The 25952-nt window shown below is 46.0% G+C and overlaps 2 protein-coding genes and 2 non-coding genes across 4 annotated transcripts; all 4 read right to left on the bottom strand.

Annotated features, from left to right (window-relative positions):
- Positions 1-1618: 1618 nt before the first annotated feature.
- Positions 1619-7784, bottom strand: LOC103248058 (SIN3-HDAC complex-associated factor). Its single transcript, XM_073019541.1, has one exon. The coding sequence runs from the start codon at positions 3734-3736 to the stop codon at positions 3017-3019; it is 720 nt and encodes a 239-aa protein (XP_072875642.1). The 5' UTR covers positions 3737-7784; the 3' UTR covers positions 1619-3016.
- Positions 7785-12465: 4681 nt separating this feature from the next.
- RPS3 (ribosomal protein S3) lies at positions 12466-19059 on the bottom strand. The gene is made up of 7 exons (XM_008020170.3): positions 18932-19059; positions 17636-17766; positions 16692-16785; positions 15997-16091; positions 14246-14433; positions 13588-13784; positions 12466-12540 (listed from the first exon to the last, which is right to left on the bottom strand). Exons 1-6 carry the CDS (start codon positions 18959-18961, stop codon positions 13591-13593), a joined length of 732 nt encoding a protein of 243 aa, XP_008018361.1. The 5' UTR covers positions 18962-19059; the 3' UTR covers positions 12466-12540; positions 13588-13590.
- On the bottom strand, positions 13890-14035 carry LOC119626702 (small nucleolar RNA SNORD15). Its single transcript, XR_005242842.1, has one exon. It is a non-coding gene; the product is annotated as a small nucleolar RNA SNORD15 (small nucleolar RNA).
- Positions 17919-18066, bottom strand: LOC119626703 (small nucleolar RNA SNORD15). The gene has a single exon (XR_005242843.2). It is a non-coding gene; the product is annotated as a small nucleolar RNA SNORD15 (small nucleolar RNA).
- Positions 19060-25952: the final 6893 nt, after the last annotated feature.

Below are 25952 nucleotides of genomic sequence, written 5' to 3'. Positions count from 1 at the left end.
TCTCCTGCCTCAGTCCCCCAAGTAACTGGGACTACAGGCGCCCAGCTAATTTTTTTTGTATTTTTAGTAGAGACAGGGTTTCACCTTGTTAGCCAGGATGGTCTCAATCTCCTGACCTCGTGATCTGCCTGGCTCAGCCTCCCAAAGTACAGGGATTACAGGCGTGAGCAACCGTGCCTGGCCTAAATTTTTTTAGAGATGGAGTCTGGCTGTGTTGCCCAGGTTGATCTTGAACCCCTGAGCTCAAAGGATTCTCCCGTTTTGGCCTCCCAAAGTGCTGGGATAACAGATGTGAGCCACCATACCCTGCCAATATTTCTTAAAGCCTAAGAAAAATCACCAATTCCCCTTAAGATGTACTGCATGGGTTAAACTTGTAAAATGAAGTTAGTAATGAAATGTGTCCACTATAAGGGATGTAGGAGATTAAGTGTTTACAGAAAGCTCAGGGCATATAACAATTATCTTCTCACCATGGTCATGCTTACGCTATAAATGTAGCTTTGGTTAATAACAGAGAGTCATACCAATCTGGGTATTATAAGGACAAAAAAAAAAAAGAGAGAGAGAATGGTTTGGTAGATAAAACATTATCAAACTCTAATGTCCCTGAGGAGAACAGTAAGAAAAACAATCTCTGGGGTTGAAACTATTAACTCTCTACGATACTTCAATGTTTTCCTGTCTCATGTTGGCAGGCCCTACTTTGAAATACAACAGCTGCATTTATACACAGCAACATCAGATATCAGAAATAATCACTAGATGGATGCCTGTAATCCCAGCACTTTGGGAGCCCGAGGTGGGCGGATCACCAGAGGTTGGGAGTTCGAAACCAGCCTGGCCAACATGGTGAAACCCCGTCTCTACTAAAAATACAAAAATTAGCCAGGTGTGCTAGTGCACACCTGTAATCCCAGCTACTCGGGAGGCTGAGGCATGAGAATCACTTGAACCCAGAAGGCGAAGGTTGCAGTGAGCCGAGATCATGCCACTGCACTCCAGCCTAGGTGACAGAATGAGACTTCACCTCAAACAAACAAAAAAAATTAGAAATAATCAAGATGGAAAATGGAACAAGGCACACAGTAAAAGGCCAAATTCACCATTGTAAAATGGGGATGATTATCTGCCCAGCTATGCCCACCTTTCAGTAGAAGCAGAAAGCATGGCAATCCAATATCATGAATTTAGCTATTAAAATCCAAGAGGATATGCTTAAGTAGTGGTAATAGTAACAGCTAGCACTAATTGGGCACTTGCTGTGATAGGTCAGGCATTGTGTTAAGCACTCTACATGCAGATGACCAAAGGGAGGCACAGGGAGGTAACTGATGTGCTGGGGCCCATACTGCTAAGTTGTATACCTGGTGCTGAATCCAAACTGTCCAGCCTGAAGAGCTGGGCTCTTTTTTATTTTTCTCTTAGCCATGTTTTCCTTTGTTGTCCAAGTTTTCCACAATGAGTGTTGATGTCTTTTTTTTTTTTTTTTTTGACAAAGTATCGCTCTGTCACCCAGGCTGGAGTACAGTGGCACGATCTCGACTCACTGCAACCTCTGCCTCCTGGGTTCAAGCAATTCTCATGCCTCAGCCTCCCGAGTAGCTGGGATTACAGGCATATGCCACCACACCACTCCCAGCTAATTTTTTTTTTTTCTCTTAGTAAATTTTACTTTTAATACAGAGTGAAAGAAAATAAAAACTTAATAGGTTAAAACAAGTCAAACACCCATTCTACACAGATAAAAACCTTCACAAAGGTCAACGGAAGTAATCCAGAGCTGAAACTGAATTGTGCAGATTTTCAATGGTCATCAAAGTCATGTAACACAAACAAAAGTCAATTATATTTACACACTCAGCAAGCCCTCTAAGAAACGTGCCCCAAGAAGCATTAACCTTTGTTTTGTGCCATCCTGAAGACTTGCACATTTTATTTTTCAGATAGCTTAACATTTTTAAGAGTGTGCTCTCTACCATGCGGTAATGCTTTGGTACTATTCATATGGGGTCTTGCCTGTCCTAAAGACCTGCCATTTCCCAAAGAGGAGCTTTTGATTCTGCTTTAGAAGTTTTACATAAATTAAAATCTTTATCAAATATTAATATGAAGGGAGGCACAGGATGCAACATATATAGTCAAGTTACCTCTGTATATTTAGAAATTACTTTCTCCTCCAAGGTATTTGCAACAGAAAGCTCAATCTGTCCTGCTTAATAATCAGTAGTACAGGTTTGAATCATCAGAAGCTTGGCAAGACCTTAATATTTCAGAATTATCAACAACTACCTCTAGGGGCAAGTCCATGTTACTGAGTTATGACAAATTTATTATCGTGAGGGAAAACAAGAGTAGCCAGCCATCTTAAAAAATGCCCCAACCACTGCTTCTCAATACAGAAAGACTAAAAACTACATACAGTTTATCATACAACAAATCCCATCTCTGTCCCCTGAAATTCCCCTAGTTTCATTCATTAGAAGGGGATTAAAAGAAAAAAAAAAGACTTAAAGAGCACTTTACAGCAGCATTCAGCTTTCCTATGAAATACTCAGCATCTTAAATATTATGTATAACTCTTTTTTTAGTAAGCTAGACACTGGCTTCAGAGTTTGTGGGACTGGGGGAAATCAACCCATTCAGAACTACTCTAGAAATTGTCTTTTGGCAGAATAGCAGATATCCAAGTTAAAAATGGGAGGGTCATTTGAGACCAGCCTGGCCAACGTGGTGAAACCCCATCTCTACAAAAACTAAAAAATTAGCTGGGTCTGGTGGTGGGCACCTATAAACCCAGTTACTTGGGAGGCTGAGGCAGGAGAATCACTTGAACCCGGGAGGCGGAAGTTGTAGTGAGCTAAGATCACGCCACTGCACTCCAGCCTAGGCAACAAGAGCAAGATTCCATCTCAAAAAAAACAAACAAACAAAACAGAGGGTCAGTTTGTTGCTTTGTGGTCTTTTCAAAATTTAGATGTTTTTTTTTTGTTCCCCTTCTACATAAAAACCTCAGTCACCACTCCTGAGTGGAGATGGGCAGGGGCTCTGGCCCCTGCTCCTCTGGCTTCTTGGCAGCTGCTTTCTTATTGCTGTAGCAAGGCTTGAAGAGATGTCTGTCAATGAGGACTTCCCCAAAACGGCCTTTATAGATGATCCCACAACATATCTTCTGTCTTTTCCAGTATGTGAGATCTAAAAAGGAAAAAACTGGTGTTCTATTAGAACCAGAAGCCATCTCTGTATCTGAGCCGTCATCTGACTGGTTACTGTAACAAGGAGATTGAGCTGGGGAGGCACTTGAGGTGGTACTGTGAGCATCAGAATTATGACGTTTAAATTCCTTCTGCAGTTTACTGATCTGGTTGCTTTTTATCCTGTTCCCAGATAGAGTTTTCACTTTCTTTGGTTTCAATGTAGTCTTTAGACTGGGTCCAGCCCTTACATCTACCACATGATTCCAGTTTTTTTTTGATCCTGCTGGCAACTTCTTCCATCTTTTCACAAGCAGGACACAGGCATTGCAGATGTCTCCTGAACGAGTCTCATGCAATCCAAAACAGTTCTGGAAGTCCTTTTCATAGCGTTTACTGTCAGTGAATTGAGAACTGGTGGACTTAGCTCTGCAAATACAGTAGCCCTCTATACTTCGGTACATCTTTGGCTTGTGAAAACCAAACATCTTTTCTTCTGGGCAATAGTCTTCCAAAAGCAGCCGTTCCACACGCAATAACATCCCCGAGGTGCGGAGTGCATGCCAGGCCAGTCCCCCTCAAGCGCTCCCTCCTCCTCAACTGCCTTGTCTAGAAAGATTGTCTCCTGCAGTTCTGCAGTTGCTACCGCTGGCCGAGAAGGTGTAGATTCCGCTTTCCTTTTTGTTTTTTTTGAGACGGAGTCTCGCTCTGTCGCCCAGGCTGGAGTGCAGTGGCACAGTATCGGCTCACCACAAGCTCCGCCTCCCGGGTTCAAGAGATTCTCCCACCTCAGCCTTCCGAGTAGCTGGGATTACAGGCGCCCACCACCACACCCAGCTAATTTTTATATTTTTAGTAGAGATGGGGTTTCACCATCTTGGCCAGGCTGGTCTTGAACTCCTGACCTCATGATCCACCTGCCTCGGCCTCCCAACGTGCTTGGATTACAGGCGTGAGCTACCGTGCCCAGTTAAATTTTGTATTTTTAGTAGAGATGGGGTTTCACCATGTTGGCCAGGCTGTTTTCGAACTTCTGGCCTCTACTGATCCACCAGCCTAGGCCTCCCAAAGTGCTGGTGTGAGCCACCACACTCCGCCAGAGCTGGGCTCTTAGCTGTTATAATGTCTCCAAACAGAGGGAATATACTAGATGATAAACACTAGAGAAGAAACACAGAAACACGTATTAATAATTACATCTCCTTTAACTCCCACAACAGCCCTATGAGATAACTGAGATCAGAAAGGTCCAAGGTCACCCACTCAATGAATCAGTGCTGGTGCCAGAATTTGATCCCAGGTCTCTGATTGCAATGCTCAGCTTCTCCCCACATCTCAAGTCTCCTTAGTAAAAGCACTGCAGAGGAAGGTGTTCCCACTCGCCTCACCACCACAGCAGCACTGAGATACTCATAGCCTTTGCGTCATTTCCCAGGTAACAGTGTAGAGCATGGCTGACTGGAGGTGGTGAGCTGGGTGGAGTCTGTGGCTGAAATTTCTTGGACCTCCCCTTCGGGGTGAGGTCACAGATGCAGGTAGCAGGCTCCAGATTATCACATTACGCTGTGGGCTTCAGCAGCCTTGCCAGCCCAGATTCTGTCTGGGAGTGGATCCCCCAAAAAACCCTTTATCCACTGTCCTCTCACATACATTGTGCTTCTCCTGGTTCTCTACGCTAACGGTGGTGGTTCCATCCCTGACTCTGGCTCACCCTTTGGGTCTATCTCCAAGAGCTCACATTACTAGCAGGTGTTCTCTTTGACTGATGGGCAAGCTCATCAGTTAAGCAGCTCCCAGTCTGTCACCAGCTGCCAGGAAACCTCAAGACTAGAGCCTAACTCCTCAGAGCCTGACAGTAACCTTTTTTTTTTTTTTGAGATGGCGATCTCAGCTCACTGCAAGCTCCACCTCCTGGCTTCACGCCATTCTCCTGCTTCAGCCTCTGGAGTAGCTGGGACTACAGGCGCCCACCACCACACCCGGCTAATTTTTTGTATTTTTAGTAGAGAAAGGGTTTCACTCTGTCAGCCAGGATGATCTCGATTTCCTGACCTCGTGATCCGCCCACCTCGGCCTCCTGAAATGCTGGGATTACAGACGTGAGCCACCGCGCCTAGCCAACAGTAACCTTTGATGAGAAATCAATGAAAGGCTTCAGCCCTTGTCTCCATGTTGCCAATAGCCATATTTCTACCAGTGGGTTCCAAGGACAATTTCACAACGCCACAAAGCATCAACACCTTACCTAGTTGGGGGAGAAGAGCATGGAGTAAGGCACTGGGTTGGGCCTCATTTCCGCTGTAGAAGCCAAAGCTATCTTTTTCAACAGCTGGGTCAGACACCAGGCTTGGCCAATCAGATGCTCTCACCCACAACTTTAAACCTCACAGTGACACAAAGAAAAAGGGACAGGTGAAAAATCATTCACTGGGAGAGTCTGGTGATGACATCCCAGACCAGACTGCTTTTCAGTCATAACCTTGGCTGTGTTCCCTGATGTCAGCTTCCCTAGATCTCATTTCAGAGCTGAGTTTTCCAGGCTTTCTCATAGATTCTGAGTTACCTGAGATCCTTCCAATAAAGTTCTGTGCTGCTTATGTTAGCCAGTTTCTCCTTTTGCTTGCAGATACAATACCTAACGTGCTGTGGACAGCATCCAGCTCAGAGGGTTCTTGCCTCCAATGTGGGAGTCTTCTCTAAAATCCTGTTGTGATGAGGTTACCCTGAGGGGGCAGGCCTCTTTCCAAAATGGCTTTGGAGTAGAAGCCTGTGAGGAATGGCATTCCTGTGAGTGCTAGGTTACCAATAAGTAGAGAAGTTGAGGTGAACAAATTGTGCATTAAGCTGCCAGTATTGTCATACTTAATAGCATCTGGGAAATGATAAAAATACACACACACTCAGTTGTGAATACATGGAGTGTATCGCTTTAAGAATATGTAAGAAAGGCCGGGCGCAGTCGCTCACGCCTGTTAATTCCAGCACTTTACAGCACTTTGGAAGGCCGATGGGCAGATCACAAGGTCAGGAGATTGAGACCATCCTGGCTAATATGGTGAAACCCCATCTCTACTAAAAATACAAAAAATTAGCCAGGCTTGGTGGCGGGCACCTGCAGTCCCAGCTACTCAAGAGGCTGAGGCAGGAGAATGGTGTGAAGCCGGGAGGCGGAGCCTATGGTGAGCTGAGATCACACCACTACACTCCTGCCTGGGTGACAGAGGGAGACTCCGTCTCAAAAAAATATATACAAGAAACAGCGGAGAGCGCCTCTGCAGAGGGTGAGCTCAGCAGTGCGAGAGGGGTTTTCTTTTCTGTACTCTTGAATTTTTACCATGTTTATGAATAGACTAACTTGTTTTAAAATATTATTTGGAACATATGTAATTTTCACAAGTTAAAATAAAAACAGGATGGGCATGGTGGCTCATGCCTGTAATCCCAGCACTCTGGGAGGCTGAGGCGGGCGGATCACTTGAGGCCAGGAGTTCAAGACCAGCCTAACATGGTGAAACCCCATCTCTACAAAAAATTACAAAAGCTAACTGGGTATGGTGGCGTGTGCCTCATACAGCCTCTTGAGGCTGAGGCACAAGAATCACTTGCCTGGGAGGCAGAGGTTGCAGTGAGCTGAGATCACGCCACTGCACTCCAGCCTGGGCAATAGCGTGAGACTCTGTCTCAGAAAAAATAAAATAAAAATAAAAACACATAGACTAGTGTCATCTTTATTTCACTGGTAATCAGATTTTATATCTGAAGCCCTGACAGAAAGAAAATGACTCTCGAGCTTTCCTGTGACCCCTGGCCCTCAGCCTTGGCTCCTTTGGTCTGACCCTCCTACTCTCCTGCAGAGAACATCCAATTACTTTGGGATCACTGATGGGGTGGAGGATGGGAGAGCTGGCAGTGTGATGGGTGGTGGCAGGAGTCCCTGCAGGCAGTATGTACCCCCATCTGCATGTTCAATGCCTCTTCTTGCCCTCTTCTTCCAAACCCTATTTTCAACTGGAAAGGAACAGAGGGAAGTAGCGATAGCCTTGGCTTGAAGAACATTCAGGAGAGCTATAAGTAAGCAAATCTCTCCTCATCAAGCCCCAACTGTGGAAGTAGGAAAGATGGAGCTGCAGAGAGGTCCAGCCAGGAAAGGCAATAGAGTCCATGACAAGAGCCAAGCCAGTGCCACAATACCTCCTTAAAGGCCCTATCTCCAAATAGTCGTGCTGGAGGTTAGGGCTTCAACATCACAATTTGGGGGGACATAAATCAGGCCATAACAGCAAAAGCCAGATCAGGGAAGACTTCACAAAGGCAAATTTCAACTGAGTTCTACTGGAGTCAGTCACAAGGGTGCAAGCAGTGTAAACAGCCAGGTACAAAAGCACAGAAGAAAAGGCGAGGCCGGGCGCGGTGGCTCAAGCCTGTAATCCCAGCACTTTGGGAGGCCGAGACGGGTGGATCACGAGGTCAGGAGATCGAGACCATCCTGGCTAATACGGCGAAACCCCGTCTCTACTAAAAATACAAAAAACTAGCCGGGTGAGTTGGCGGGCGCCTGTAATCCCAGCTACTCGGGAGGCTGAGGCAGGAGAATGGCGTAAACCCGGGAGGCGGAGCTTGCAGTGAGCTGAGATCCGGCCACTGCACTCCAGCCTGGGCGACAGAGCGAGACTCCATCTCAAAAAAAAAAAAAAAGAAAAAAAAAGAAAAGGCGAGTCCTTGTTTGGCCTTTCCTTCAAGGGTGCGGTAGATGGGCTTGACCTGGATATTTAACTGGAAGCCTTTTGCAGCCCTGAGGGTGGGGCCATGACCACTACTGCAGCAGGATTCTATCTACTTGCACTACTTGCTACTTGTATCTACAGATTACAAGCTAAGATCTCTGGCTGTGTTCAGCACCACCTAAGGCTGAATGGTTGTTCCTACAGGACACTGACAATGTCAGACTGCTTCACCAAGAGCCACAAGGCCTTTAAGAATTACCTCAGAGGTCTTCCCACCTTCTCCAATAGCAGCTAAGTTCAGGGAACCACTAAACTCCCCTACTGAACAGCACTCCTGTGGCTGAGGCAGGAGAATTGCTTGAACCCAGGAGGCAGAGGTTGCAGTAAGCTGAGATTGCACCACTGCACTCCAGCCTAGGCAAGAGTGAGACTCCGTCTTAAAAAAAAAAAAAAAAAAGATATACCAAGTTTTGTTTTTGAGAGAGTCTTACTCTGTCCTCCAAGCTGGAAGATCTTGGCTCACTGCAACCTCTGCCTCCTGAGTTCAAGCACAATGTGTAGTGGCACAATCTTGGCTTGCTGCAACCTCAGCTCACTGCAACCTCAGCCTCACAAGTAGCTGCGATTACAGATGCCCGCCACCACGCCTGGCCGATTTTTATATTTTTAGTAGAGATGGGGTTTCACCATATTGGCCAGGCTGGTCTCAAACTCCTGGATTACAGGCATGAGCCACCACGCCCGGCCAAGACGTACTAAGTTTTAAAAATACAGGCCAGGCGCGGTGGCTCACGCCTGTAATCCCAGCACTTTGGAGGAGGCCAAGACAGATCACGAGGTCAGGATATCGAGACCACCCTGGCTAACACAGTGAAACTCTGTCTTTACTAAAAATACAAAAAAATTAGCCAGGCGTGGTGGCGGGCGCCTGTAGTCCCAGCTACTCCGGAGTCTGAGGCAGGAGAATGGCGTGAACCCGGGAGGCGGAGCTTGTAGTAAGCTGAGCTCATGCCGCTGCACTCCAGCCTGGGTGATAGAACGAGACTCAAAAATAAATAAAAATACTTGCTAGTACTTTTTATTATACTGTCTAGGGAGGCAATTACTTTAAAAATCAAGGTAAATGCCAAGCACAGAGGCTCATACCTGTATTCCCAGCACTTTGGGAGGCCAAGGCAGGCAGATCACTCGAGGTCAAGAGTTTGAAACCAGACTGGGCAACATGGTGAAATCCCATCTCTACTAAAAATATATAAATGAGCCAGAGGTGGTGGCACATGCATGTAGTCCCAGCTACCTGGGAGGTTGAAGTGGGAGGATGGCTTGAGCTCAGGAGGTAGTTTGCAGTGAAACTGTGCCACTGCCACTGCACTCCAGCCTGGGCAACAGAGCCAGACCCTGTCTCAAATACTCTAGTTACCAAGTGCTCACCTGAGCTCTACGTTTGTCTTATGTCGTTTTCTGAAAAAGATGTAAAAGACTAGGCTGGGTACAGTGGCTCATGCCTGTAATCCCAGTACTTTGGGAGGCGGATCACTTGAGGTCAGGAGTTCGAGAGCAGCCTGGCCAACATGGTGAAACCCCGCCACTACTAAAAATACAAAAATTGGCCAGGCATGATGGCGGGCATCTATAATCACAGCTACTTGGGAGGCTGAGGTTGCAGTTAGCCAAGATTGTGCCACTGCACTCCAGCCTGGGTGACAGAGTAAGACTGTCTCAAAAAGAAAAAAAAAAACCCTCCCATTCAGCCTCCTAAAGATTACAAGTATGAGCAACTGCACCTGGCCTCCCATACCTTCTTAGATACAAGGGAGGGGGCAAATCTGGGGGTCTTTTTTTTTTTTAGACAGGGATGGAGTGTGGTGGCACAATTATGGCTCACTGCCAACCTCCACCTCCCAGGATCAAGCCATCCTCTCACCTCAGCCTCCATATCTGGCAAATTTTTAAAATCTCTTCATAGAGACAGGGTTTCACCATGTTGTCCAGGCTGGCCTGGAACTTCTGGGCTCAAGTGATCCACCTGCCGTGGCCTCCCAATGTGCTGGGATTACAGGTGTGAGTCACCACAGCCAGACACATTTTGGTATTTTTAAATGGTTACATAGGGGTGTTCACTTTGATAATTCAGTAATCTATACACTAATAATCTTCATATTTTTCTGTCACAATTTTTATTTCTTTCTGTTACTCCTACTGCACATTGCCTTTATCACAGCACCACCTAGTGGTAATTAACAGCACTTTCTCCTAATAATTCAGTAATCTATATGCTAATAAGCTGCGTACTTTTCTGTCACAATTCATTACGTTTCTTTCTCCTTAAGCTATTACTCTTACTGCACATTTCCTTTGTTAACAGCAACACCTAGTGGGAATTAACAGCACTACCTTCTCCTACCGGCTGAACTTCCAAGTGGACTCAAGAAAACTCGGGCCGGACGCCGTGGCTCACGCCTGTAATCCCAGCACTTTAGGAGGCCGAGGCGGGCGGATCACAAGGTCAGGAGATCGAGACCACGGTGAAACCCCGTCTCTACTAAAAATACAAAAAATTAGCGGGGCGCGGCAGCGGGCGCCTGTAGTCCCAGCTACTCGGGAGGCTTAGGCAGGAGAATGGCGTGAACCCGGGAGGCGCAGCTTGCAGTGAGCTGAGATCGCGCCACTGCACTCCAGCTCGGGGGACAGAGCGAGACTCCATCTCAAAAAAAAAAAAAAAAAAAGCTCACGAGGAATTTAAAAGATCACCTAAAGTACAGCACAGTACAGTCTTAACCTGTTCCCAGCACTTAATGATTTGCAGATGTTCAAATAAGTTCAACTGGCTGTGCAGTGGCTCATGCCTAAAATTCCAGCACTCTGGAAGGCCGAGGTGCTCGGCCTCACTTGAGGTGAGTTGAGACCAGTCTGGCCAACATGGGGAAACCCCGTCTCTACTAAAAATACAAAAATTGGCTGGACATGGTGACGGGTGCCTGTAATGCCAGCTAGTCAGGAGGCTGAGGCTGGAGAATCACTTGAACCTGGGAGGCAGAGGTTGCAGTAAGCTGACATAGCACCATTGCATTCCAGCCTGGTAGACGAGAAAAACACCTCAAAAAAAACAAAAACAAAAACAAAAAAAACACAGGAATCTGTATAACCATCAAAGTCTCTTTCAAAAAGGTGAGGGAGGGTCAGCACATCTGCAAGATGAAGTTCTGGAGATTGATGCACAATGAGAATATACAGCAGTCTTCCTGCAGTACCAATGATTGGTTCCATGACCCCCTTCAAATACCAAAATCCCCAGATGCTCAAATTCCTTATACAAAATGGTAGAGAATTTACACCTAAGATAACCTAGGCACATCCTTAAGACTTTAAATCTTCACTGGATTACTTTTAATATCTAATGTACGTGCTACAGACAGCTGTTACACTGCAGTGTACAAGAAAGTGACAATATAAGAAAATATTTTGAAAATAAGTCTACACGTTCAGTAGACACAACCATCCTTTGATTATTTTTGATCCAAAGTTGGTTGAATCCACAGATGCAAAACCCTTGGACAGAGGGCTATCACTATAGAAGTGTACACTTAAATTGTTAAGATGACCCATTTATGAGTCAAAAAGGGAAGGGGGCAGATAACTTGTCAGTGTGCGTCCTACATAATTACCTCAAATATTAAGCCCTTACCATGTGCAGCTCAGTCTAATTGAGAAGACAACCAAATAATCACAGCACCTGCTAAGCGGTCTATGGAGCCAGGGTTATCTCACCCGCGAGGCTGCATCACCAGGAAGCAGCCACCGGATTTGGCCTTCCAGGACTATAATAGCTGTCCCTGGAATTCCCCTCTGTGATCAACCAGACTGTGATTTATCATCAGTCTTTTTGATTTTCAAGCCAACCTGTCCCTCACTAGTTTTGCCTGAGAAAATAGTGCCCAATTTCTTGTAAAATACAGACACTGGCAGAAAATACTTCAAAATACTGACAGATAAAATCAGAGACAATTTAAATGTTCTTTACAGGTCTCTAGAACATAATGGCCTGTAGTACCAATGACTGGTTCCATGATCCCCTAAGAGAACACAACTTAGGAATGTGGATCCTAATGATAGCTTTATACTGCTTAGGCAAATTTACTTCTGAATCTTAAGTTCAGTGGCACAAGCAAATTTCCTTTTTACTTTAGAGAGGTTGATTAACGAGTACATATGTAAAGAATACTTAGAGCACAGCATGACACAAAATATAACGACCATTTATGTTCACTTTCTATATGCAACGTGGATCACCTTATGCATACGAAAAACTCAGATATAGCCCTCTTCTAAACCTATAACCCTGAACTACAGGACAACGAATCAAGGTGCTGCCTTGCTTGCTATCAGTCTTCACTATCACACAAAGATATCTCTCTGGTTAGCTCTGCTTGGGTCTTACAGTTCTGGCCCTTGCAAATACTTCAAGTATGGTACCAAGAAGATATGTAATGCTCCAGAGGCCAACGTGCCCCTCAGTCTGAATACTAAACAGTCTATTCAGGCCTTGCGTCTTTGTACCAGATTTTATTAAAGATCTTTACAGAGCAACATCCAGACTCCAGAATACAGCTGCCAAGGAGACCCTGAAACCAAATAAAGCACAAGAGTAAGAAACTTTACCAGAGTTATTAAGTTCCTTATTTACCAAATGGATACACACTCCCATTGAGGGTTTGCAACAACATTAATAAAATACATAAGGGTTTGTCCTTTTTTATATATAAAAAAAATACAAGGCGGCCGGGCGCGGTGGCTCAAGCCTGTAATCTCAGCACTTTGGGAGGCCGAGACAGGCAGATCACGAGGTGAGGAGATCGAGACCATCCTGGCTAACACGGTGAAACTCCGTCTCTACTAAAAAATACAAAAAACTAGCCGGGCGAGGTGGCGGGCACCTGTAGCCCCAGCTGCTCGGGAGGCTGAGGCAGGAGAAAGGCATAAACCCGGGAGGCGGAGCTTGCAGTGAGCTGAGATCCAGCCACTGCACTCCAGCCCCTGCGACACAGCAAGACTCCGTCTCAAAAAAAAAAAAAAAAAAAAAAAAATACAAGGCACCTAGAGACACAACACCCATAAACAAAAAAACCCCAGGTGTTGACCATAGCAGCTGAGCACAGTGGTTCACCTGAGGTCAGGAGTTCGAGACCAGCCTGGCCAACATGGTGAAACCCTGTCTCTACTAAAAATAGAAAAATTAGCTGGGCTTGGTGGCAGATGCCTATAATTCCAGCTACTCGGGAAGCTGAGACAGGAGAATTGCTTGAACCCGGGAGGCAGAGGTTGCAGTGAGCCAATATCGTGCCACTGCACTTTGGCCTGGGTGACAGAACAAGACTATGTCTCAAAAAACAAACAAACAAACAACAACAACAACAAAAAAAACAAATCTTGAGCAAATAAGGGAAGATAAGGGAAAACTATTTCATTTCATACACACGAATAAAGGCAAACACCTGTCCCAGTGGAACTGAGGGTTAAATAGACCCCAGGTTTCAACTTGTATTCTCCCACATAAATAAATGCAATTTTTATTCACCAAATGCTTACCAGAATGTGGGACACAAGTACTAACAGAAAGACTAGGAAGGACCCTATTCTGCCCCAAGAGGCCCCTGCCCCTGCAGACATACCTGTTATGCTGTGGGGACTGGCTGGGGCATGGCAGGCGGCTCTGGCTTCCCACCCTTCTGTTCTGAGATGGGAGTGGTAGGCAGTATTTCATCTTTGGGTTCCACGATGCTCACGTGGTCAGGCAGGGGCTTCTTAGGGCCAATCTTACCAGTTGGGTCCCAGGGCAGCATGATCTTCACCTTGATGCCCAGCACACCTAGAGGACACCACAGTTGTTAGCACAAAGCTGGGATCTCACCGGCCCCCATCACACAAGACCAAAGAGAGCAAGCAGTTTACTCAAGCACTCCTGGGTCTGGTCCCTTCTCAGACAAATGCCTCTAAATCAATCAATGAATAGGACACTTCTGCAGAAGGAACTCACGCACAGCACCACAGAACATGGTACTGACAAGGACCAAGAGCAGGAAGTGACCTTTCTGACTCGTCATCATGTCATCACTGAAGGGTACACAGATGGCTAAAAAAGACAAACCAACTCTTGGATCTGACAGGTCTCAGCAATTTGATTCTTACAGATCAATGTGGTAATCGATATACCAAGGAAGATGAACATACCCAGCTACTTCCATGATAAACTCTCCCAAATTTTTAGATGTCTGTGGAAAACCAAATCTATCCACAAATGCCCTTTGACAAGCACTCTCAGCTGCTCACCCTGTCTGAGCAACACATGGCGCACAGCAGTGTCAACGTAGTAGTTAACAGGGTCTCCGCTGTGGATCATCAGGCCATCCACAAACTTCATGGATTTAGCCCTCTGTCCTCGGAGTTTCCCAGACACCACGACCTCGCAGCCTTTGGCTCCGCTCTCCATGATGAACCGCAGCACACCATAGCAGGCCCTTTAGAAGAAAAGAAGAGATCCACTTGTGTTATTATCAAGGACCTCCACCAAGTTTAAAAAACAAAATAAAAACTTAGTATTCAATGTTCCTTTAATGGAGAATAAATTTGACCAGAGTCTGGCCCCAATGATACCAATTCTCTTCCACACCTATCACACGGAATCTTAGGGTAATATTCATCAAGTATGTCAAGCTCCTAAACATGTACTTTCCAACTCTGGCTGCATACTGGAATCACCTCGGAAGGCTAAAATAAAAAACAAAAGAAACCCTGATGTCTAGGCCCTACTCTAGGCCAATTAAATGGGCAAAGTACAGGCACATGTATTTAAAAAGGCTCCCTGGTGATTCTCATGTATAATCAAAATTGAGAACCACATTTTTAAACTCCAATTACCCACTTTGTGGTCCCTTGTAATACTCTGCAACCTCCGAAGTCTCATTCACTAGGAAAGCTAACCCACCTAGGATCCTGGCTACCTTGCTATTAGAATGCTGATAAAACATTTTAAAATATGCCCTAGCCCCCAACTCATTCAGTAGTTCACACTCTGCGAGATACTAACTGGAGAGCTAGCCACCTCCAGGCCCTTTCACATTATCTTACTTAATATTCCACAACTGAGAGGTGGTATGATGGTCCACCTTAGAAGATAGTAGATCCCAGGCTCAGAAGTACATTAGCTTGCTTCAGTGTGTGCAACTAGCATGTGGAGGGGTTACTAAGACAGACTGCTGAGTCACACATCCAGTTTCCTATTTGGTGGGTGTAGGACTGGCACTAATCTTCTGAGAACCATTGTTCTAAGCGCCTAGCGGGCACTTGAACCAGGTAAGCAGTCTTTTCTAGGTCCTTACCTATGGCCTTGTCTACACTACCCATCCCTACCAGTCAACCTTCCTACAGCACAGTTTTCCTATAATTCCTCTAGGCAAGGCATTTCAATGCCTTTACATACAGTCAAACTGCAGAACTTCCTGTTGAAATCTTACCAGTACACCCTCACATTACTATCTGCATGCAACTCAGAGGTTAAGTGTCTAGATTTTAAGCTCTCTCACATCAGGTCTATCTTATCTCTTCAGAGTACCATTTTAAGAGTGAACACATTAAGTAGATCCAAATGATTCCTACTGAAGTTTCATGGTATCCCACAAGTACTAAGGCACTTCTACCTAGGGATACATAACACACACCCAGTAACAGGCCTAATTATTCTTCATTGCCCACCGCACTCCCTGACAGGGCTCTTTGTAAAGCCTCCTCGAGAAGACCAACAGGAGTTGGTCCCCTCCTTGGACAGTTCTATTTGTGTTGAACATCCAAAGCACCCAGAACATTTCTCCATTACAGCACTGACCACCCTTTATGGTTCTCGCTGCTTTCATAGTCTTGCTAGTCTGCCAGTTCAGTGAGGGCATGGTTTAGTATCTTACTATAATCCTGGGAGACTAGCAGATCCTGTCACTTTATAACAGTTCATCTGCTAATCAACAAACAGGAGACATATATTTTGATACACACAAAAGGTCATGACCATTAGGTCTCAGGACACTCACCTCCGCACAGCAAGCCCTCCTAGGAGTTTGTAACGCAGAGACTCTGCCTGGGCAATGGCACACAGACCTCTAGTGGCCACCTTTTCAGCATAAAGCTTTAAAGGAAGGAAGGGACATCCTGTTACCATCACCACTGTTTTCAACTGAAAGTTGAAAATTTGGCATTTGTCACACAAGCATCACTTTCTAGACCAAGCTTGCCCGACCCACAGGCCGCATGCTGCCCAGGAGATGGCTTTGATTGTGGCCCAACAAAAATTGAACATCGTGATTTTTTGTGCTACCAGTAGTGTGGCCCAAGATAATTCTTCCAATGTGGCCTACGGAGGCCAAAAGACTGCACGACACCATCACAAGCAGCATATAATTTCAGTATCCCTCAATTCCTAAAGCACTTCTACCACCTACACACAGTGCAGGTTCCTTGCCCTCCCACCCTGGCTCCTTTGGCCATACCAAGTACACCAATGGGGATAGTCAATCCATCATATGCATCATTTCTATACCCAAGTTGAATGTAAAACCCTTTAACCATCAGCCATTAGCAGAACAGGCTTACAAAGTTAAGCCCATTATTCATTAAGAGAATTTCAACAAAGTTATATCAGTCCACTTGTAATGAACAAAGTCTCCCAGTTTTTAGAAGTTATCATTCTGAAGAGCCATTATCTCTGGCATACGCCAGAATCACTCACCTCTACACTGCCCTCTGGAAAGCCAAACCTCTTCTGAACTACAGCAGTCAGTTCCCGAATCCGCCGGCCCTTCTCACCAAGAACATTCTGTGTTCTGGGCGGGGAAAAAGTAACAATTCATGACTCTCACAAATGCTAGATTTAACTTTAAATCTTGCATATATATGTGGTAGCAAAATCTCTGCCACAAAGCATATAATTTTCATTGACAAAAACTGAAGTTAAATTTTCAAAATGCAGCTTTTTTTGAGACAGGGTCTCTCTCTGTCACCCAGGCTGGATCACACCAATGGCTCACTGCAGCCTGGACCTCTTGGGCTCAAGCCATCGCCTGCTTCAGCCTCTGGAATAGCTGGGACCACAGGTATGCACCACCACACCCTTTTTTATCTTTTTTAGAGAGGGGGTTTCCGCATGTTGCCCAGGCTGGTCTTGAACTCCTGAGCTCAAGCGATCCTATGCCTAGCCTTAAAATCCAGCTTTTAAGAAGCAATTACATTGACTAAGCCCAGATTCACTGGCTGTCTATCCCCTTAAGTTCACAAAGGACAAACCGGCCGTAAGTTCACAAAGGACAAACTGGCCCAGCGCGGTGGCTCATGCCTGTAATCTCAGCACTTTGGGAGGCTGAGGTGGGCGGATCCCGAGGTCAGGAGATGGAGACCATCCTGGTTAACACAGTGAAACCCCGAATCTACTAAAAATACAAAAAATTAGCCGGGCATGGTGGTTGGCCCCTGTAGTCCCAGCTACTCAGGAGGCTGAGGCAGGAGAATGGCAGGAAGCTGGGAGGTGGAGCTTGCAGTGAGCAGAGATCTCACCACTGCACTCCAGCCTTGGGGACAGAGCAAGACTCTGTCTCACAAAAAAAAAAAAAAAAAAAGGAATAAATCAACTTAGCATTTACAACAATTATAGGTGATGGCCAGTCAAGTGAGTTTTACCTGGTGGCTAAAATAATGATTTCTGTCCTAGTTGGTGTAACTCGCACCTCAACTCCAGAGTAGCCATCTTCAGCCAGCTCCCGAGTAAGAAACTCATTCAGTTCAGCTTTGAAGATGCCATCAGCGACAAACTAATCCAAAAAAAGCGAAGTTCAAAATTAGGACATTGGTGTAGGCTCACTTTCGCCTGAGCCAGTGTCTTATTAGTCAATGCATCCCTCCCCAAAACTAAATACCTCCAACCAATGGTTCCAAACCCTTGTTCCAACAGGAGTGCAGCAACCCTTCTCAGACAAATGCCTCTAGGTCATCTTTAGGCAGTTACTTCAACCAGGGCCCTTTAAACTGTGCCACAGAATGCAGCACAGAGTAGGCCACCTGGGCGAAGGTAACACCCCCAAGTCAGACTCGTCATCATCTCTTCATCGAAGGGTTTAAAACAGTTCCACATGCAAAACAAGAAACTGCTCTAAAATAGCCTATTTACACTTCACTCAGCACAGCAAAGACACTGTACTTGTCACTGTGAAGGAATAGAATAGATAGTGGACTTAACATATAAGCTCTCTCGCTTGCAGACACAACCTGGACCGTCTAAAGAATCCCAGCCATGTTATCTGGCCTTACGGTACCTGTGGTTTTAACTGTAAACAGAGCTGGAAAATCCTAACTCACAAGAGTTGTGGATTTAATTTTAACATCGAAGTGTAGGTATACGAAATGACAAACTGTCTATTTTTAAAGCTAATGATTTTTACACAGTTCTTTCCCATGGAATAACAAAGCGTTAAATCCGAGGCAGCTTCCTCCCGGGGTCCTCAGACGGAGCAAGCAATCGTCAGTAACCCTTCATGTTGAGGTCGTGGGACCAGCAGACCGTACCCAGACTCGACCAGTAAGAAGACAAGTATACACTGCTGCCTCCCCTTCCCAAAACCATGGGATAAGACATGAGGGAAATGACACACGCCCTCAAAATACCACGTTTACTAATTCCGTTGACCAAAAAATGCTCATAAACGCCTTCTCCGGGACAGAAGGGGCGCCTGGTCCCCATCTCTCTGCGCTTCACTCGGAACCAGAGAAAAACCTGTCTCTCCCTTACCCGGTCACACAGCGCCCGCCTGGCTTGGGCCTCTCACACAATCCACCGCCATCCGCGGCCCGTGGGAATGCCAGGAAGCCTAAGCCGCTTCCCAGGGCAGGGCACGGAGCTGCAGGCCTCGCGGTGGCACCCGAGAAGCCCCTGACCCGCGCGGCGCAGTCGTTCCCCGAACCCAGTCCCCAGAGGCTCACCTTCCTCTTCTTGGAAATTTGCACGGCCATCTTGCCGCCGCACTCCGCCGAAAGAAAAAGAAGTGGCTTGCGGGCGGAAGTGAGTATAAATGGCGCGAGCGACGACGAAGGGCTGCGCTACGTGGACGCCTATGGGTGCTCATGGGAAATGTAGTTTTTACGTAAAGAAGGCGTCAAGGGAAAGAAGAGTGTAGGCAGGAACAGCAAAGGGGGTTCAACCAGCAGGACTGCTAGACTTCAGAGGATCTTAGAGTTCAATTCTCTTTTTTTTTTTTTTTTTTTTTGAGACGGAGTCTTGCTCTGTCGCCCAGGCTGGAGTGCAGTGGCCGGATCTCAGCTCACTGCAAGCTCCGCCTCCCGGGTTTACGCCATTCTCCTGCCTCAGCCTTCGGAGTAGCTGGGGCCACAGGCGCCCGCCACATCACCCGGCTAGTTTTTTGTATTTTTTAATAGAGACAGGGTTTCACCGTGTTAGCCAGGATGGTCTCGATTTCCCGACCTCGTGATCCGCTTGTCTCGGCCTCCCAAAGTGCTGGGATTACAGGCTTGAGCCACCGCGCCCGGCCGCGAGTTCAATTCTCATAGTTTAAAAACAAGCAATGTGAGGTGCAGAGGTGGAAATTACAGGTATAAGTTCACACAGCAACAGAGTTTAACCAGCGTGGAACTCTGGCCCCTACACTTTCAGGGTGGACACTGTAATGAAAATCTGCTGAAATCCCTCAGTGAAATTCATTTAAGACTCCTCTTTGGGAGGCCACGGCGGGCGGATTACTTGAGGTCAGGAGTTCAAGACTAGCCTGGCGAACATGGTGAAACCCCGTCTCTACTAAAAATAGAAAAAGTAGCTGGGCGTGGTGGCAGGCACCTGTAATCCCAGCTACTCAGGAGGCTGAGGTGGGAGGATTGCTTGGACCCGGGAGGTGGAGGTTGCAGTGAGTGGAGATCCCGCCACTGCACTCTAGCCTGGGCGACAGAGTGAGACTCTGTCTCAAAAAAAAAAAAAAAAAAGAATGTCCCCCAGTCTGTGCCCATTTCCTCCAATCCAAATGATAATAAAACCTGATATTCACTAAGTGTCCTAGGGACTGTGTTCTGTGCCCTTTATGTTGTTTTCATTTACTCCACCTTACTTTCATCAAGTCCATTACAATTTGTAACAGAAGTCCCAGAGAGTGGCTTGTGTGCCCGCCCGCCCTCCCTCCCTCCAGCCCTCCCTCTCTTCCTTCCTTCCTTCTTTCTTTCTTTCCTTCCTTCCTTCCTTCCTTCCTTCCTTCCCTCCTTTCTCTCTCTTTCTCTCTCTTTCTCTCCTTTCTTTCTTTTCTCTCCCGTTGCCCAAGCTGGAGTGCAGTACGATCTCAGCTCCCTGCAACCTCCACCTCCCAGGTTCAAGCGATTCTTCTGCCTTGGCCTCCTGAGTAGCTGGGATTACAGGTGCACACCACCAAACCCGGCTAATTTTTGTCTTTTTAGTAGAAATGAAGTTTCACCACGTTGGCCAGGCTGATCTTGAACTCCTGACCTCAAGTGATCCACCTGCCTCACCCTCCCAGAGTGCTGGGATTACAGGCATGAGCCAATGCGCCTGGCCTTCTTTTTTCAATTAAAAAAAAATTCTAGCCAGGTGCAGTGGCTCAGGCCTGTAATCCCAGCACTTTGGGAGGCCAAGGCAAGTGGATTGCTTGAGGCCAGAAGTTTGAAACCAACCTGGGCAACAGAATGAGACACTCTCATCTCTACAAAAAGTGTAAAAAGAAAATTAGCCGGGTGTGGTGGTGTGTGCCTGTAGTCCCAGCTACTCTGGAGGCAGAGGTGAGAGGACTGCTTGAGTACAGGAAGTCTAGGCTGCAGTGAACCGCGATTGTGCCACTGCACTCAGCCCGGACAGCAGAGTGAGACTCAGTCTAAAAAAAAAATTTTTTTTTAAATGTCTGTTCATTTTATTATGAAGCTTACAGAACAGTTGGAAAAACTGTACATGTATGCATCACCAAGCTGAGGGGGAATTGAGAATGATGCTACAACTAATATTTTGCTGTTGCTTTATCATATATCTACTCATCCCTGTAGCCACCCACCAATACATCTTTTGAGGCATTTCAAAGTAAGTTGCAGACATTGGTAAACTTTACCCCTAAACACTTCAATAACAGTTTTAAGTTTGAATAGTTTTCTTCATGTAAAAGTCAGGGTATTTCTCTCTAAAACTATTTCAGGTTTTTCTTAAGAATATAGAAAGATCGCCGGGCACGGTGGCTCACGCCTGTAATCCCAGCACTTTGGGAGGCTAAGGTGGGCGGATCACAAGGTCAGGAGATTGAGACCATCCAGGTTAACTCGGTGAAACCCCGTCTCTACTAAAAATACAAAAAAAAAAAAAAAAAAAAAAAAATTAGCCGGGCATGGTGGCGGGCACCTATAGTCCCAGCTACTCAGGAGGCTGAGGCAGGAGAATGGCATGAACCTGGGAGGCGGAGCTTGCAGTGAGGTGAGATGGCGCCACTGCGCTCCAGCCTGGGTGACAGAGCGAGACTCCATCTCAAAAAAAAAAAAAAAAAGAATATAGAAATATCTAGCAAAATAGTGAACCCACATTTCTTCATGGGCAGTGCTCTCCTTCCCCGTTATACCAAAAGAGGCTTTCCAATGTGCCACACTCCCTGGCAGCATCACTCAGTTATTTTCTGGTCCTAGAAGCCATTGGAGTGTTTAACTCCAGCACTAAAACAACTCTGATGTAAAGTGACCTGTCCTATAATCATGGAATTAACAGAGTTCTACAGAAGCTGAGCAGAGGGACCAGGGAAGACAACAAAAAGTGGCCAGGTGCGTTGGCTCACGCCTGTAATCCCAGCACTTTGGGAGGCTGAGGTGGGTGGATCACCTGAGGTCATGAGTTTGAGACCAGCCTGGCCAACATAGTGAAACCCCATCTCTACTAAAAATACAAAAATTAGCCAAGTGTGGTGGTGCACGCCTGTAATCCCAGCTACTTGGGAGGCTGAGGCATGAGAATCTCTTGAACCCGGGAGGTGGAATTGCAGTAAGCCATGGTCAGAACTACTGCCCTCCAGCCTGGGTGACAGAGTGAGACTCCATCAAAAAGAAAAGAAAAGAAAAAAGAAAAGAAAAGAGAAGTGGACGAACCAAAGAACCAAAGAGATGGTAGCTGTGGATCTATCTTTTTTTTTTTTTTAGGAAAAAGTTTCCCTCTGTCGCCCAGGCTGGAGTGCAGTGGCGCAATCTCAACTCACTGCAACCTCTGCCTCCCGAGTTCAAGCGATTCTCCTGCCTCAACCTCCCGAGTAGGTGGGATTACAGGCACGCACCACCACTAGCTAATTTTTGTGGTTTTAGTAGAGACAGGGTCTCACTATGTTGGCCAGGCTGGTCTCGAACTCCTGGCCTCAGATGATCCACCCGCCTCGGCCTCCCAAAGTGCTGGGATTACAGACATGAACCACTGCACCCAGCAGATGCCGTAGTTTCTGACTTCAGTCGTGAATGCTTGGCGACAACCCTTACCAAGATGAGGAACCTAGGAATAGGTTGTTTTTCTTCCCACTGCCCCCCCCCCACCCTGCTCCCCGTCCATCTGTTCTCTCTCTCTGCTCTTCATGCGCCTCTTCATCCAGTTCCTTGGTCTGTCTATAGAGTGGTGCCAGGTTGCTGAAAACGTGAGCCTGGTAAATCCACCTGCCTGACTTCCCTATGTCTTCACTAGAGATGTGGGCGCTGAAGGAGAGCACCCGCCGTTGTGTGCTGGGATGAGAGTAAAATCACAGCAGGCTCCTAGACCCTCTCAGTGAATCACTTCTATTTCCTCATTCCCATATGCCTCACATTCTCCCATAGTCCCTATTATAATATTTGACAAAGCTTTAACCCCAGAACCTCCTCACTTTCAGAAGTCAACCTCCCTCCTAGCCCCTTGGCCCCCTAATAGATTGTACAGCCAGAAACTGCCTCCTGCCCATCCTATAATCCTGTGTATCCCTGGCTATCCTTTCCTCCTTCCTTCCCGGCTTAGCAAAGAGACCATCTTTCTTCCCAAGGCCAGCCTTCCCATTGTGTTCTGGTCCCAGTTTAGTTCTGTTTCCTTGAGACCTTGCTCTAGCAATCATTCTCCCCCTTGCTCATGGTCATCTCACTTCATACTGACTCTTTCCTTTCCCTGCTGCCCGCATGTTAAATACACCACTTCTTCAGGGTTGTGCCTCCTCTCGTTGCTTCAATAGTGTTCTGTGCATCCCCTCCTATAACACTCATCTCACTGGGTTGGAATGGTCTATGTGTTTCTCTCAGTAGACTGTAGGTTCTGTAAGAGCCTGGACTGAACCTATTTTATTCATTCTATTCAGAGCTTGGATCTGGACAGGCTCAGGCCCAGTGTCAGTCAAAGTTTGAAGAGCAAACAAATAAATGCATGGATTCTAGTTTTTAGATAGTTCCTTGTAGCACGGAACTAATATGAATTTGCCTGCACATGCTGTATCTTATCTGGGATGTTCAGAAAACCAAATTCTGGAGGCTCAAAGCTGAGGATCAGACAGTGGCAAGTTCTCTGAGGTAAATGCCACCTCTTGATGATGTGCTAGCTCATCTGCTGCCCTTCCCCAGGGATGCCAGGAGGCTGCCTGCCTGAGTGTCACCCCCCAGTCCCAGGAGAACGTCCATGAAGGAAGCCTTTGTCTTGATCATACTGCCCTTCCTCTGTCTAAGACTATTATAAGAAAAAGGCAATATAGTACTCAATGCTGTGGAAACAATAGTAGTTGTAATACATTGAGTTGTTACTAAGAGCAAGGACAGTGAGAGTGCCTTAATCTCTCCCTGGGTATCCAAAAAGAAAGCAAAACTCTATCTGTTTAGCCCACAGAGTCACAGAATTGTCCCTTGGATTGTGAAGAGAGGACTGTGAGTGTCTGAGAAACATATGGCTTTGTGGCCACACTTGGGCCATGCATGGGCCCTTGGAGCGTCACAAAGGACTTTCCTGAAATTCCTGAAAACCAAAGGTGAGATTTGCCCTGGTCAAATGAATACAGCCCACAGTTTCTGGGAACAGTTTGAAAACAGTAGAACCTCATAGAAAGCATTGAATTTACCTGAATTTACCTGAATCCAAAGGCTGGGCATGGTGGCTCACGCCTGTAATCCCAGCACTTTGGGAGGCCAAGGCAGATCACTTGAGGCCAGGAGTTTGAGACCAGCCTGGCCAACATGGTGAGACCCCCATCTCTACTAAAAGTACAAAAATTATTTGGGCATGGTGGCAGGCCTATAGTCCCAGCTACTCAGGAGGCTGAGGCACAAGACTCGCTGGAGCCCAGGAGGTGGAGGTTGCACTGAGCCAAGATTGCGCCACTGCACTCCAACCTGGGCAACAGAGTGAGACTGTCTCAGGAAAAAAATAAAAAAGAGAGAGAGAGAGAGAGAAAGAAAGAAAGAAAGAAAGAAGGAAAAACTTACCTGAATCCCGCTTGAGGAGCTTGACAGAGAGAGAACTGAAGTTGTGGGAATAAGGGTGGGTGTCTCTGCCTTGCGAAAGAAAGAAAGAGAGAGAGAGAGAGAGAAGAAAGAAAGAAAGAAAGAAAGAAAGAAAGAAAGAAAGAAAGAAAGAAAGAAAGAAAGAAAGAAAGAAAGAAAGAAAGAAAGAAAAGGAAGGAAGGAAGGAAGGAAGGAAGGAAGGAAGGAAGGAAGGAAGGAAGGAAGGAAGGAAGGAAGGAAAGAAAGAGAAAGAAAAACTTACCTGAATCCCGCTTGAGGAGCTTGACAGAGAGAGAACTGAAGTTGTGGGAATAAGGATGGGTGTCCCTGCCTTGCTGCTCCAGAGTGGCTCAGAGGGAGGTGGGAGGACAGAGGAGCTTCTTCTGTTCACAGAGAGAGGGTAAATGGGTCTCCACTATGGCACCTGTTAAGGGATTGCTGTTCTAGGGCAATAGCGACCATATTCAGTTGTCACTTACTTTAGAGTCTGACACCCCCAGAGAGAGACAATGATGTCATTGGATTCTCAGTGATTTGGTTAAAATAGATCGGTGACTCACTCTGGGCCTCAAATTGAGTCTCTGCATATTCATAAAATAATGCTGTCAAATAAATTTGAACAGATCTTTTTTTTCTGCTTTTGTATCATTGCTTAAAAGACTCACACTTCTGAATACCCATACTTAAAATAAAAATAAGATTCAGTGTATGGAAGGGTGTGTTAAAACAAGCATCCTCACTCTGTAGGTGAGGTGTGAACTGGTTCTTCCTTTTTGGAGGGCAGCTTGGCAGTATCCACTAAAATTGAAGGTGTAGATTCCCTTTGGCCTAGAAAATGTATTTCTTTTTATCTACTTCAGAAAAACACTCACACAATGTACATGGGGTGATTGCAAGAATGCTTATTAGAACATTGTTAGTAATAGTGAAAAACTAAATTATAAACAGCCAAAAAGCCCTGCAGTAGGAAAATGGTTGTGGAATATTATGTAATAACTAAAAAAAAGAAAAAAAAAAAAAAAAAAAAAAGAAATAGGCCGGGTACAATGGCTCACGTCTGTAATCCCAACACTTTGGGAGGCCGAGGCGGGCAGATCACGAGGTTAGGAGACCAAGACCATCCTGGCTAACACGGTGAAACCACATCTCTACTAAAAATACAAAAAAAAATTAGCCGGGTGTGGCGGCGGGCGCCTGTAGTCCCAGCTACTCCGGAGGCTGAGGCAGGAGAATGGTGTGAAGCCGGGAGGCGGAGCTTGCAATGAGCCGAGATGGCGCCACTGCACTCCAGCCTGGGCAACAGAGCAAGACTCTTTAAAAAAAAAAAGAAAAGAAAAGAAAAAAAGAAATAGATCTATGTATTTGCATGAAAAAAGCACCAAGTGACACTGCTATGTGAAAAAAAGCAAGTTGCAGAACAATATTACTCTATAATATGTATGTAAAATATAATAAAACATATCTATGCATGTAAATGAATGGAAGGATTTATACTCAACTGATAGAGAACTAAGGTTACCTCTGGGGAATG

The sequence above is a fragment of the Chlorocebus sabaeus genome, chromosome 1, assembly GCF_047675955.1.
Source record: "Chlorocebus sabaeus isolate Y175 chromosome 1, mChlSab1.0.hap1, whole genome shotgun sequence".
Lineage (NCBI taxonomy): Eukaryota > Metazoa > Chordata > Mammalia > Primates > Cercopithecidae > Chlorocebus > Chlorocebus sabaeus.
Note: the sequence above shows the minus strand (reverse complement) of the source record. Positions and strands in the feature narration are given on the sequence as shown.